At 33.1% G+C, this 15,592-nt stretch overlaps 1 protein-coding gene across 2 annotated transcripts; it reads right to left on the minus strand.

The window, feature by feature from the left end:
* Window positions 1–12,944: 12,944 nt before the first annotated feature.
* LOC146934697 (acyl carrier protein 2, mitochondrial-like) lies at window positions 12,945–15,351 on the minus strand. Of its 2 annotated transcripts, XM_085706637.1 has the most exons (4): window positions 15,106–15,351; window positions 14,197–14,372; window positions 14,016–14,097; window positions 12,945–13,497 (listed from the first exon to the last, which is right to left on the minus strand). In XM_085706637.1, the coding sequence occupies exons 1-4, from the start codon at window positions 15,322–15,324 to the stop codon at window positions 13,321–13,323; spliced, it is 654 nt and encodes a 217-aa protein (XP_085562763.1). In that variant the 5' UTR covers window positions 15,325–15,351; the 3' UTR covers window positions 12,945–13,320. The 2 variants fall into 2 exon arrangements, with proteins under 2 accessions (XP_085562763.1, XP_085562764.1); XM_085706638.1 differs by lacking the exons at window positions 12,945–13,497; window positions 14,016–14,097 and having other exon boundaries at window positions 14,193–14,372.
* Between the last annotated feature and the right edge of the window lie 241 nt (window positions 15,352–15,592).

Below are 15,592 nucleotides of genomic sequence, written 5' to 3' on the forward strand. Positions count from 1 at the left end.
ACATGCTCTAACATGGATATTCACCATCTGCAGATTATTAAGGCAATCACTACTGCATTCTAACTCTTCTGAATGATCCGACACTTGTACGGTAGAAACATCGATGTAACTCTGAAGTGTAAAAATTAAAGTGTCAAAATACAACAATAAGAAATAAGCTAAGAAGCTTAGGTAATCATGTTTACATGTATAATAAGTTCAACCAAGCCAGGAGCACATTGGAGTGCACTAACAATATACGAAAGTTCTCCTCTATCATTTGCTCCATGATTTTTACACCCAAAATTCAAAATTCCATCATTTATACTTTTTTTCATGGTGCTAATGCAATCCGGATTCTATAATCCGGAATGCACAAGGGCATTTTTGGAAAATTTACAGGGCGCGGGAGAAGACCATAAGGTGGGAAAAGTAATACTCTTAAAAAAAAAAAAGTACTAGAAATTCTTGATGTTTTATACAACATCAACTCTGAGACCTTGCAATCTTAAAAAATATCTCATTCTGGGCTTGAGTTTTTATTTAAATCTCTCTGTTTTATTATAGTTTGCTCTTGCCTTCTCGGTAATTTATCTATCAATACAATATATGTAAGACAATGTTGCAAAGTGAAATAAAAACAACTTATCAATGCATGATTATCTCATAGGCAAATGACGTTTGATTTTATTGACACTTTCCCTTCACCTATCTCACAGACTTGTATGCATCCTCGGTGATCCTAAGCCATGCGCTTCGGCCCCAACATTACTGAAAGCAGTTTCATCCAGTTCTTGACTTTCTGTGAAGTTTATTTTGTCAAAGTAAGCTGTCTTTGCAAGGAAAATTACAATTTTTAGATTCTAGTTTTTTATTTGTTCAAGATATTATTGCGCAGCACCTCTGATAATGGTATGTGACTGCTTATAAGAAAATTAATGGGCTTCGTGAATTCTAGAAGTTATCACAACATTATCGATATGAATTTTGTTTTCCTTCTATATATTGTTATAGATAAGTCGTTAGGATTTTGTCTTGAATACGAGCTCGGTCCTCACAGTAGTGTTGGAGGAAACTTTTGACAGTTTATGGAGCAATGATTTCCCTAGAACTCTTAGTTTCTAAGTTGACAAAAATCCCTAGAACTCTTAGTTTCTAAGTTGACAAAAAAATTATTTATATTATACCCAATTCTTGGACAAAAAATTTATTTATATTATACCTAATTTCTTAAAAAGAGTTGTGAAACATAACTGAGGTGACAATTTTGTATATATATTAAATTTATTGTTTGTTTGCGACTAACCGATTTTTGTTTAAATTTTTATATATATTTCGTGCCTCTTTCTTGTGCATTGAATTGATCGTATAGTGAAAAATACTTTGGCACAACTCTAAATAAAATAAATTAATAACATAAATGAAAAACACTAAAAGAGAAAAAGATTAATTTTGTTAAAAAAAGAAAAGAAAGATTAAATAAAATAAAATAATAACATGAATTAAAAACACTAAAAAAAAAGGTTAATATATCCCATAAAAAGGTTAAATGTTATGACTAAATTATTTCTCTTTTTACTATTTTTATGTGAAACTAAAATATTTTTTATTTCAAATCGTGTCCATATAATATTTGTTCATTCCACTACAGCAATTTAATAATACATTAAAAACATAACATATTGATTAGAAACACCGGTCATAGTCTCATAGAGATATGGTTCAAAGTGGTGCCGGTACCCAAACAAACTTTAGATATCTATGAATTTACCCTTAGTTTTATTTGCCAAAAATACTTTTAAACATTGTATAGGCCAAACCCTTAAACTAAAGCGAAAAGACAAACAAACAATAAATAAGTGTAAAGCATATGTTATTATGCATAAAGTGATTACAAAATACTAACAATCTTCATTTATTTTAATCTAATCTATAAGATAATTGGTAAATAATCTATGAGATAATTGGTAATTTTGGAGAGTGATTGCAAAATACTAACAATTTTCGTTTAGTTTTATCTAAAATCTATGAGATAATATTGGTAATTTTTCTTTACCAAAATGGCAAAAGAGAGGTAAAAGAGGTAGAAGTGTTGTTGAGGCTACAACAAATAGAACCTAGAGCCAAAGAGTCCAGAATTTCCACTTCCCACAAAGGAAAGAGGACCATGATGATGTGAGCAGCCTCTAAAGAAATCAGGAATCGTTGGTGAGGCCTAGATTACCCTCTCTTGTTTAGGGGGTATTTACCCTTTCAAGATATCAACCAATCAAAATGTAATATACCAAATCTAATTAGAAAATATCTACTACAACAAATTTAAATATCTACTACTAATTTTCTTATAATAAGAAAATTAGAAAATCTTACTCGAGTAAAATTTCATAATTATCCTCACAATCTTCTTAATTTTATGGGTTTGATCGTCATTTTACAAAATACAAATTTATTCATTTTGAAAAAATTATTATATATATTTTTGTTTATCTTTCTAGAAGTCCCCCCTCTCTCTAAAATTTTTCCGCTCCCCTCTCTCTAACAAACCTCCACAGCCGCAACCCTCTGCTGCACCTCTATTCCGGCCGCCACGATGTAGACCATGGCTTTTGGTGGTGCGATCGAGTTCTTTGGCTCGCGTCACCACCTACAGACCCAGATGGGTCTTGCTCCAAGGGTTGTCCCGGTATTAGCTCTGCTGCGGTGGCTTCTTGTTGCCATCACGTTTTTGCAGTGGCTTCTTGTTGCGGTATTGTTCTCTGGTCCAACCTTGGTTTAGAATTTGTGACACGTTGATTTGCGCCGATTAGGTCGGGGGATTGGGTTTACGACGGTGTTGCTGCTTTGTGGTCACACCGTGTGTCTGTCCTCTCATGAATCGGAAGGTGAACTGGTCCCTGGTTCCTTATTTACGGTGGTTGTTTACCGCCGCCGGATTTTCAATATGTTGTTATAGGTGGTTCGCGGTTGTTGATCGTGTTGACGTTTATGGTTGATTTTGTCGTAATCTGAGATGTTTGGGTAAACATCATGGATGCTGCCGCAATGATCAGAGAACCAATTTACAGTGATGGGAGATTTCATCGCTCTGAATTTTAGCTTGAAAGGGTTGTTGGTTCTTGAATCTATCCGTGTTGGCGGTTGGTTCTTTCGTTGTGCAATAGCATAGTGTTTTACTGGATTGGCAGATGGTTTGGCTCGAAAGGGCAATTATAGCTTGTTGTTGTTTGGCAGGGAGTTGCAGGATCTTGAATCGCTTCTGTGCTGGCAGATGATTCATACGCCGGTTCAGCTTCTCCATTCACTATTTGCTACAACGAGTTGCTGGTTCATGTTGGCGCTTGTTCGTGCTTGCCTAGGTTGTGCTTGTATGATCGCTTGCTGTGGGCCAGAAATGGTTGATTGATCGCAGCAAACGGTTGGTGCGAATGGGTTCGTAAATTACCGTGTTGGCGGTCGAGTCCACTACACTTTCAAGCATCTTCCAGTGGCTTTGTTCGTTCCATTCGCCAAAATTTAGACCCTTTTGGTATTCATCGTTTGCTTTAATTTTTAGGGTTGGATCCATTTTGTGGATTTTTTTATTTTCTTATTTTGTTTTGCCAGTTTGGGCTGTTTACTGGGTTAGGTTTTATGTCCCCCCAGTTTTTATGTTTTTTTTTCCTTTTTTTAATAATATTTATGAGCAATTTCCATTAGATTAGAGTAGGTTCCAACTTAGTTGGACACTATTCTTTTTTATGTCAATTTGCTCTGGCCTTATAATAAATTTATCTTTCTAGCCTAACTAATTCTCTATGTATCTTCATTTTCCAGATTTATCACTTCCAAGCCTAACTAATTCTCTATATCGTCTTTTTGTTCTCATCTATTTTAATCTCTTAATCTTAATAATTTGCATATTTAAAAAATTAATAGAAACGATACAATAATGTTAAATTTTTTAAAATAATCATTAGTTTTCAAAATTTAAGCATATCAACTTTCTCATATTGGTATACATAAAATTTGATTTTGGAGATATAAGCACATAAAGTCTACAATGAGTGTGGTGTAAACATTTAACGGTATTTTGGAGAAACAATACAGTGATGTTGATATTTTAAAAATAATCACGAGTTTTCTAAATTTTATCATATTGACTATTACATATTGTTAAAAAAAAATTCTTCTGCATATATAAGTATATAAAATCTTCAACGAGTGCGGTGCAAATATTTATCGGTGTTTTAAATATAAAATATAAAGTTATTTAATAGAAACATTACATCGATGTTGATATTTTGAAAATAGTCACGAGTTTTCAAAATTTTATCATATCGATTTTCTTATATATGTACATAAAAATTTATTTATGCATATATAAACACATAAAATCTGCAACGGGAGCGGTGCAAATATTGAACGATGTTTTGCATATAAAATAAAAAGTTATTCAATAGAAACACTATATTAATGTTTATATTTTGACTATATTAACGAGTTCCTACGAATTTATCATATCAACTTTCTCATATATTAACATAAAAAATTATTTATGCAGATAAATCACATAAAATCTACAACGGGTACGGTGAAAACATTGAACGGTGTTTTGCATATAAAATAAAAAGTTATTTAATAAAAACACTACATTGATTTTGATATTTTGAAAATAATCATGAGTTTTGAAAAATTTATTTTATTGACTTTCTTATATGTGTATATAAAAATTTGTTTTTTGTACCAAAAAAAAATTTGTTTTCGTGTACATAAGAATATAAAATCCACAACATACGCGATTCAAATATTTAACATTTTTTTTATATATAATATATGGAGAAAAAAACATTTGATAGTACTAACAAAGTAATTATTTTTTATATGATTACCACACTGTTACGTGACCCGTGCGTAACCGCACGGGTCTATTACTAGTTAAAAAATAAAATAAAGCATGACATTTTTTTCAAAGGAGAAAACGTGACAGTTGTTTTATTAAAAAATAGGCTTAAATATGCCTTTAGTCCCTGCAATTTCATCAGATTTTAGCATTGGTCCTTGCACTTTTTTTTGTTTGGAATTGGTCCCTGCACTTTGTAAAATTATTGGTATTGGTCCCTCTGTTAATTTTCTGTTAAAAAAAAAACACAAAACTATTGGTATTGGTCCCTGCACTTTGTAAAAATATTGGTATTGGTTCCTGCACTTTGTAAAAATATTGGTATTGGTGCCACATGGCATGAAATGATTGGGCCACGTGGCACTTCGTTAGTTTTGTGTTTTTTTTTTAACAGAAAGTTAACAGAGGGACCAATACCAATATGTTTACAAAGTGCAGGGACTAATGCCAAACAAAAAAAAGTGCATGGACCAATTACACATTTAAACCTAAAAAATAAGCTATGAACTTGACCGTTATTTTTTAAGCCATAAACATGTTGTTTTATTAAAAAATAATTAAATTAAATTAATATGGTTAAAATTGGAAGAAAATATAAAAAAACTACCAACTATAAGATCAAAAACTACTTGAAATAGCTTCTCAAAAAACGCTATAAGTTAGTGGAAAAAGCTTTTTACCCAACACATCTTATTATATCAAAACAAACTTATAAGCTAGTCCAACAAGTTATACGCTAGCTTATTTGTGTTACCAAACACAACCATGATGGGTTGAATTTGATGTGAAATTTTAATTGTTACAAGCCCTATAGTGTAAATTAATTAAGATTGTATACCTAAATATAATTAAATAAAAATTAAAAGTTACCTTATTAAAATTCATTTTTTTATAGAAAAAATTGACTCATTTATTTGACATTTAATGTTACATTTGTATATTACATTTGGATTGGTTGATATCTTGAAGGGGTAAATACCCCTAAATAAGAGAGGGTAATGTAGAAAAAACCGGAATCGTTGGAAGATCATTGTATGATATTTAATCAAGGAAATCACATTCGCAAACGTCGTTATAGTGATGAAATCGTCATAAGTGGACCGGAGCAACATATGCACAACGCCGTCTTAAACGGTGACCTGAAAACGTCAGATTGACAAAACATCAACGATACGTATCAATATTAAAAAAAGCAAATCAACTCAAAGAAAGAAAAGAAAAAAAAAAAACTCAATACAGCATAAAAAAAACGGAAATATAAAAACAAATTCAACAACAGAAGAAGAAAAACAAGATATCGACTCCTAATTATGGCCAACACAAAATCGTTGATTATGTATAAATAAACACAGATTTTGATAGAATTCCACAAAATAAAACATTGGAAGATAAAGTAACCAAGCAAAAAGATCAATAAAAAATGGAAATATACCTGACAGGAAGAGGGTAAAATTGCATGATTGAAAGAGAAATCTTATATACAAAGTTAATGTGAATATTTTAGCCCTAATTTTAACCTAAACCTATTGCATAGATTTACTGTTTTAACCCTAATGCTTATTTTCTGGTTTAACCTTATCTGCTTCCTACTCTTTCTCTTCTCATCATCATCATCATCATCATCATCTCGTATCTCTTATCTCTTATAATACAGTATTTACTATATCCATGGATATGACAAAATTTAAATCAATTATTTTGATTTACCACAGGAAACATGTGAGTATTCTCAACTCAACAAGCTTTTAAATATATCAAGGATAGTGGATTGTTTCTACACATGTTCAACACAACTCAAAAGCAATTTGGTTACAAAGATTATGCAGAAGTTTTCTGTGTATCATAAAGCTATGGTATCTTTTATGGGCTACGTCGCTTAGACTTACTTGACAGGCTATAGTGTCTTTTAAGGGCTAATATATAGTGGCACCCTAATGTATCTCCACAAGCTTCAACCTTTTGGGCCGGCTAATGTGTTAGGAGGAGGATAACCCGCAAAAATACGTCTAACCGTAATTTTGTGCTGTTTAGAGGTCCAATAACACTAGAGACTAGAGTAACTTGATTATGCAAATTTTAAACTCTTCATAGCAGAATTGAGCTAAGTTTGTTCAAACTGGATCCCTATACTTATAGATGTACATTTAAAACTTGTGGAGACCAACACTGGTTGTTAGACTAGGTTTAGACACAATCAAGGTGAGATAGAAGGTTTAGATTAACAATGGTATTTGGAAGTGACACTAGACCAGAGCAGACCACTAGTGCAAGCAAGGTTTGAAGCCATACATACCTGAAATATTTACTACAACAATGAACACAGTTCTTGAATTGAGGCGGTTTTTGTGGATCGGTCTCTGGGAAGGTCTTTAGATCATGCATTGAGCAACCAACCGTGCAAATCCAAGTTTTGACTAACAAGACAACTTCAATTTGAAAATGTTGCTTGGTGAGAATGAATACTTTACTTTCAAGTAAGAGATCCACTACAGGTGTGAAAGGAATTTCCAAAATATGAATTTGGAAAGTTGCAATGGGTGAACACATTTAATGATGCAGTCTGATTCACTAGCCCAGTAGTAGTAGCATCTGTTTGGCGAAAAATTTACCACACTTGTACCTCCACCCAAATAAATTGTACAAAATACTGATTTTACCCTTTTCTATTTAATTCTTTATACCATTTTTGTCACTCTCACTTTCAATATTTCCGGATTCAACATGAGTTCACCCCACATGAATTTTCTGTATATAAGTTCCGGTTTGATTTTTTCCGAAAAACTTCATTTCAACCTTTTCGGATTCAACATAAGTTCAGCCCACATGAGTTAAAAGTTTTTTAGAAAACTTCACTTCAACCATTCCGGGTTGAATAAAATTTCCGAAAAACTTATATAGCTTTTCAGTTTGAATTTTTTTTACTAAAAATTAAATAAAAAAGAAATAAAAGAAACATAATGGAAAACTTTACTTATTTAAAGTTTTCTGCCTTAACGGGAAAAATTTAGAAACTGGAAAACTTAAAAAAGTTTTCAAGAAACATTTTACAAACCAGAAAATTTAGAAACCGGAAAACTTAAAAAAAATTTCAAGAAACATTTTACAAACCAGAAAACTTGATATAAGTTTTTCGGAAAAATGGTGCACACTTGCAAAGTTAAAATAAGTTTTCCGAAAAAAGGTGTATCGGAAAAGATTTCCATATTGTATTTTATCATTTTGTTTTTCTCTTTGTTCTCTGAAAAACTTCAAAAAAATTTGAGAAAACATGAAGGGTTTAGTCTATATATGAGGGTAAAAAACACTTCACACAAACTGGTGGGGCAAATCAAACATAAAACTTAGTGTGTTCGCACACGCTTCATCTTCTATTTGTCTATTTGTTCAATCAAGTTTTGCAGTAGACGATGAATATTAACGCCATCAATTGGCTTTGAATACTACATTTATTTCACTCTATATATGTTAAAACTTTTGATTTTTAGAGGATACATGGACATCGTCCACTTAGTTTATAAGCTTGGTCAATTAACTTAAAAATGTTCAACGTTTTCAATACAAGACATTAAAACTGTTATACGAGTTAGGATAACCAAACCAAATTAAATCTTTGTTTACTTTAAAACATCGAATTTATATTAAACACAAGGCCAACTTTTTTTTTCTTCTCTTTTTTCTTTGAAGGAAACAGGCCAACTTGAACAACGTCGTTGCAAAACAGGGGAAATATAAATTAATTTAATTAATTGTGGCATGAAAACACGTCATGTCAGGGCCTTCATATGGCACCTTGTCAAATTACTGTCATGGCGTGATAAACCAAAATGCTAGTCCAAAATAAGCAGTACATAGTGAAACCGTGATAAAGGAAGAACTAACAATTGAAAAGAGAGAACATAATAGATCATAACAAGTTGAAAATTGGAAAATGAACAAAATGCTAGTTCAAAATAGGTTGATATAGTCCATGTGACAAATAGATAGGAAGAGGACGAGAGGTTCAGATGGCTTGGCAGTAGGGTTGATGACTTGATGTTCATGCTAGTTTCATAACAACTTGACAATGCTTTCTCAGTTTGTAGGATACAGATGTTTGGGTCTCAAAAGATTTGTAGCAAAATGACAATTTGAATATGAACGGAGACTAAACGTAACTGAAAAATGATGGCAAAGACGAAGTAAACAAATCATAAGAAAACCAATGAGGGAGAGAGATAAGGAGTGTAGTGATAAGAAGAAAGAGGGTTTGACCCCAGCCCCAACATAGCACAATGATTAAACGTCATTCAAATAAGAAGAAAAACACCAAACACAATACTGATCAAGTTATTATTCATACAGACTCCACATAATTGAAACATTATACCCTTGCATAACATGAAATAAGCAATCAAGAATAGCACAAGTCATGATCATACAGTGAGAAGTGATGATAACTCTTGAGAGACCTCAAGATTCGATAATTATAAATTTAACAATTTTTATTAACATGAAAAATGGGAGCTTAAAATGCAAAGTTATGGTAAAATACCACTCAAGGTGGCAAATCCACAGCGAAACACACTTCAGGGATTTAGAGGGGCGGGGGGAAATAAAGTTTAAGTTTAGAAGCAAACAAGCAAGGAAAAAAATGTCTTGAAGTTGTGGATGATTCTACGCTGCTTTATTCGATAATGTTGGTAATTTAAAAAAATTCCCTGATATAGGGTATAAAAACAACTTATAGCATATGTGAGCTTATACAAACGCTTATAATGATAAGCAAGCGCTACAGTGGTATATGTGAGCAACAAAATATGAACTTGGTTCAGCCATATGATTGAAGATTATACTCTAAACTAGTATAGGAGTACGTACTACATTACATTACACATAAAAAACACCACAATCCAATTGAATTGAAGGACAATTCAGAAAATATCACATTCCGAGAAGAAGAAGAACCACCATCTTCTTGAGAAGCAGCAGCTCGAAACCGGATGCCACGTGCGAGGAATCATGATCACGTGATCAGCTCTGAAGTGAAGAATCAGCACGAAGGAAAACTTGTTTCAAACCAATTTATAGTGTTATTACTTACACTTCTTCTAGATGATGATTCTGATACCTTAACTGATTTAACTAACGATGTTGTTGTTTTCCTTTCCCCAACCTTAATATTTTCCATTACCAAAATGAAGAAAAGAGAGTAAAAGAGGTAGAAAATGTAGTGGTGCTGTTGAGGCTGCTATATCGTATAAGCCAAGGAATCCAGAATTTCCACTTCCGATTAAGAAAAGAGGGCCCTTGACGATGTTATTGATGTGTATATAAAAGAAGAGCAGCCTCCAAAGAAAAAAGAAATCGCTGGAGGACCATGGTATGATATTTAATCAAGGAAATCACATTCGTAAACGTCATTATAGTAACGAAATCGTCACTAGTCGATAGTAGCAACATATGCACAACGCCATCTTAAACCTTGACCTGAAAAGGTCAATTGACAAAATGTCAATGATATGTATCAATATAAAAAATAAAAAATAAAAACTCAATTCAGCGTTAAAAAAAAAAAAGGAAATTGATCAAAAGAAGAAGAAAAACAAACTATCGACCATCACTATTACTTAAAGATTCCGAATGATGGCCAACACAAAATCATAAATTGATTATATATAAAGAAACACAGGTTTTGATCGAATTCCTCATAATAAAAACATTGGAAGATAAGTAACCAAGCGTAAAGATCATTAAAAAAAATGGAAATATACCTGCTAGGAAGAGGGTAAAATTGCATGATCTAAGGCAGCAGCTGCAAGGTAAAGGAATTTGAGTTTGGAACCCTAGTACCGTGAAAGAGAGTATGAGTGATGAAAATAGGATGGGTACTGGGTAGTATAAATATAGAAAGATGGAGTGATACCCACGTCATGTGAGTGAGTCATGATGAAATTAGGTCTAGCCGCCTTCACCAAAATTGTACTATTTCTTTTCTGGCCCAAATGCGGTTAATTGGTTATTGAAATTTTCTTTTCTCACCCTCCAAACCTTCCAAAATCCTAAAAATGCTTTTAAATTTTAGATTATATAATCCAAAATGAGATTTCCTTCTTAAAAATTTTGTATTGTTCCCGCACGCTTTGATTTGTATGTGCAATCACCATTATCTTATTCATCTTTAGTTTGTTCAATAAAGTTTTGTAGCAGTCCCCCCAACACAAGATCTACAGATGAATATTAAAGCCATGAATGTGAAGCTAATTGACTTTAAATACTAGGTTTATTTCGGTGTGTATATATTATATGCTAAAACTTTGGTGACACCTAGGTTACCAATGAAAAAATGGTGGGTAATTTTATCCAAACAATGAACATTAGCCACATAAATACATTTGAATTCTGCTCTTCTCCCAACACATTTTTCTCGCGCCCAACTGAACTTTCCAAAATACCCCTGCATGAGTTAACTCACGCAGCATGAGTTAACTCACGCAAGTGTTAATTCCAACGTGAGTTACGTTGCGCAGCGCATGTTAAGATGCGCAAATTTTAACACTTGTGTTACTTAACTAACGCAAGGGTATTTTCAGTATTTCAGTTGGGCGCGAGCAAAATGTGTTGGGAGAAGAGCAGAATTCAATACATTTTGAAATGGCACCCACAAATTACCATTGACCCCACTAACAAAGACTCATTTTCATTGGTTGGTGGACAAGGTACCCGCAATCCAATAAAGGTAATCCATAAGAAACCTAACTTTTTGATTTTTAGATGAAACATGGACACGGTCGACTTTGTTTATTGTAAAATGCTAACAAATGTCTTCAAGACACTTGTTAAGAAGTTTAAAAAAGAAACTTTGTCTTAGAAATGATGCATTGAAACTTTAAAAAGTAACATTTTTTTACATAAAACTTATCAATTATTTCTATTCTTGAATCTTTAACAAGTGCCCTACTTGTTAGCAAGACCCTAGTTTATAAGCAGTGGCAGTTCTAAGGCCCGGCGAGCCCGGGCACTTGCTCGGGCTCCGACCCAATTTTTTTGCAATTTCTTATGTAAATCCCCCTGAATTTCTTATATAAATCCCTATAAATTGAGTAATTTTTTTTTATATTTTTGATTATTTGCTTGCAATTTCTTATGTAAACCCCTATAAATGTATTGCAATTTTTTTTTTTTTTTGCCTAGGCTTTATAATAATCCTGGCTCCGCCCTATTTATAAGCTTAGTCAATTAACTTAAAATGTTCAACTTTTTCAATACAAGACATTAAAATTGTTATGAGTTAGGATAACCAAATTAAATATTTGTTTTCTTTCAAACAACGGATTTAAATTAAATACGCAAATGAATACAGGGCCAACTTGAACAACCTCGCTGCAAAACGGGAAATATAAATTAATAATTATTTAATGACATTTCTTTGATAATCGCATTCATTCCAAATCTAAATGTTGAACATTTCGGTTCCTGTGTAGAGTGGTTTTTTTACCATCTCTTTTTCCCCGTGATTTCTTTATCATTTCAGCTAATTGTGCCACGAGAACACAAAATGGTAGTCCAAAATAGCAGTACATAGTGAAACCGTGATAAAGGAAGAACTAACAATGAAAATAGAGAGAACATAATAGATCATAACAAGTTGAAAATTGGAAAAGGAGAAAAATGCTAGTTCAAAATGGGTTGACAACATAGCAGCTCACAATAGGTTGATATAGTCCATGACAAATAGATTTAAGAGGACATGAGGATCAGATGGCTTGGCACTAGGGTTCATGCTAGTTTCACAACACCTTGACAATGCTTTATCTGTTTGCAGGATACAGATGTTCGGGTCTCAAGATTTGTAGCAAAATGACAATTTGAATTTTGGGGAGTCACTTTATCATGCATGGAGACTAAACATAACTGAAAAATAATGGCATAGACGAAGTAAACAAATCATAAGAAAATCAATGAAGGAGATAAGGAGTGTAGTGATAAGGAGAGAGTTTGACCCCAGCCTCAACATAACACAATGATTAAACTAACTTTTGCCATTCAAATAAGAAGAAACACCAAACATAACACTGATCAAGTTATTATTCATACAGACTACACATAATTGAAATATTATACCCTTGCATAACATGAAATAAGCAATCAAGAATAGTGCAATTCATGATCATACAGTGAGAAGTGATGATAACTCTTGAGAGACCTCAAGATTCGATAATCATAAATCTAACAATTTTAATTGACATGAAAAATAGGAGCTTAAAATGCAAAGTTATGCGATGCTAATATTTCCAAAAGTAAAATACCACTCAAGGTGGCACATCCCCAGCCAAACACACTTCAGAGATTTAGAGGGGTGTGGGAAATAAAGTTTAAGTTTAGAAGCAAACAAGCAAGGCAAAAAATGTCTTAAAGTTGTGGATGATTCTACGCTGCTTTATAATAAGGAAAGGTAAAATTTACAGCTAGCCTCATAGGTTTGACTACTTCGCCTGAGGATGAGATGCAATGAAATCAACAGCTTGATTAACGGAGAGGATCTTGTCTACTTCATTTTCAGGAATCTCAAATCCAAACTCTGTATCAAGATCCATACAGATCTCTATGGCATCTAAACTATCCAATCCAAGGTCGTCGTAGAAATGAGCAGTTGGGGTAACCTGACAAAAGCAAAGAAGCACAGGTTCTGTGTTATCAAAATAACATAAGCCAAAAATATAATGGCACACAAATGCTGGCAGAGGGATTTCAATTCTCCAAAACGACACAAGCACATTAAAGAGTAAAGTGCAAGTCTAGACTGAGGCTCTGTTTGGATTGTTTATCTAAGCTTATTTACTGGATAAGAAAATGTGAGACTGTGTGATAGAGCTTGTGAAAACAACTTATGACATGTCCGTAAATGTTTAAACTTATTTCCATAAGCTCCAAGGATAGCTTATGAAAACAGTTGGAATTTATTTTATTTTTTGCTATAGAAATATCTTACACGCTTAATTAAGTTGTCTTTTCAAACATGGTCTTAATCCTCCAAAGTACAGTCTTCACTTAGCTTTAAAAAACGGCGATGCAAGAAGGTTGAGGTTAAGATGCTAAATATGACCTAAATAAATATTGGAAATCGAAATTTGCAGAATAAGTGAAAATAAATGAAGAAATTAGGGATTGAAGTGAAAACCTTAGAAGGATCAACTTTGCCAAATTTTTTGACGCAGGAAATGACGCGTTCAGTGACCTCCGATTTATCGAGAAAAGTTCTCCTGACCAAGGCAAAAAATGTCTTAAAATTGTGGATGATTCTACGCTGCTTTATAATAAAGAAAGGTAAAATTTACAGCTAGCCTCATAGGTTTGACTACTTCGCCTGAGGATGATGAGATGCAATGAAATCAACAGCTTGATTAACGGAGAGGATCTTGTCTACTTCATTTTCAGGAATCTCAAATCCAAACTCTGTATCAAGATCCATACAGATCTCTATGGCATCTAAACTATCCAATCCAAGGTCGTCGTAGAAATGAGCAGTTGGGGTAACCTGACAAAAGCAAAGAAGCACAGGTTCTGTGTTATCAAAATAACATAAGCCAAAAATATAATGGCACACAAATGCTGGCAGAGGGATTTCAATTCTCCAAAATGACACAAGCACATTAAAGAGTAAAGTGCAAGTCTACACTGAGGCTCTGTTTGGATTGTTTATCTAAGCTTATTTACTGGATAAGAAAATTGTGAGATTGTGTGATAGAGCTTGTGAAAACAACTTATGACATGTCCGTAAATGTTTAAGCTTATCTCCATAAGCTATCTTAGGATAGCTTATGAAAACAACTTGTAGCGTACATGAAAACAGTTTGACTTTATTTTATTTTTTGTTATAGAAATAGCTTACACATAACGCTTAATTAAGTTGTCTTTCCAAACATGGTCTTAATCCTCCAAAATACAGTCTTCTCTAAGCTTTCATAGAATAAAAAAACGATGCACTAAAGCTACTGCATCGCACCGTTTGGTATATTGTACACAGTCTTACCATATTTCCAGGACTAGAACCTGTGACCTTTCGGTCACGTGACAACAACTTTATCCTTATACTTAGCATCATACAAGATTGGTCATTAATAGCATTGATTGTATAATGCGTAGCAATGTTAAAAGAAGGTCGGGGATAAGATACTAAATATGACCTGAATAAAGAAAGATTGGAAATAGAAATTTGCAAAATAAGTGAAAATAAATGAAGAAATTAGGTTAAGGATTGAAGTGAAAACCTTAGAAGGATCAACTTTGTCAAATTTTTTGACGCAGGAAATGACGCGATCAGTGACCTCCGATTTGTCAAGAAAAGTTGTCCTAACCTCTTGGCTGAAGCGACGAAGAGAGAAATTGGGAAGAATGCGCAAAGGAGATTGGTGGTTGAGAGCAGAAGAAGCATCAACATGAACTCTTAGGTAATTCATCAGACCCAAACCGCTTCTCCGACCCGCCATTGTTGATCGATATATAAAAACCTCACTCTCTCTACTCGCACTCACGGCAACACAGTGAATGAACAATGAAGGGTATATATACAATGAAGGGTATATATAGACACAGACATACTAATTTAATTTAATTGGAAAGTTCATGTTTTTTTTTTTATGTTTTTTTGGTAGTGGCTGGGGTTTGAACCCGAACCTTGTATATTTTCTGCATTGTTCCAACCAACTGAGCTAAGCTCATGAGGTTCATGTTTATCATATTGATATTGATTTAGAA

This window comes from Medicago sativa, chromosome 4 (genome assembly GCF_051527215.1).
Source record: "Medicago sativa cultivar Bolivia chromosome 4, Bolivia_mono, whole genome shotgun sequence".
Classification (NCBI taxonomy): domain Eukaryota; kingdom Viridiplantae; phylum Streptophyta; class Magnoliopsida; order Fabales; family Fabaceae; genus Medicago; species Medicago sativa.

What these genes read in the sequence shown, in the direction of transcription:
- LOC146934697 (XM_085706637.1), bottom strand. Translation starts at nt 15,324, where the DNA reads ATGGCGGGTCGGAGAAGCGGTTTGGGTCTGATGAATTACCTAAGAGTT. An exon ending in ACAAAGTTGATCCTTCTAAG is followed by an intron (nt 14,373 to 15,105) that starts GTTTTCACTTCA and finishes TGCTTTTGTCAG; the next exon opens with GTTACCCCAACTGCTCATTT. An exon ending in GCAAAGTTGATCCTTCTAAG is followed by an intron (nt 13,498 to 14,015) that starts GTTTTCACTTCA and finishes TGCTTTTGTCAG; the next exon opens with GTTACCCCAACTGCTCATTT.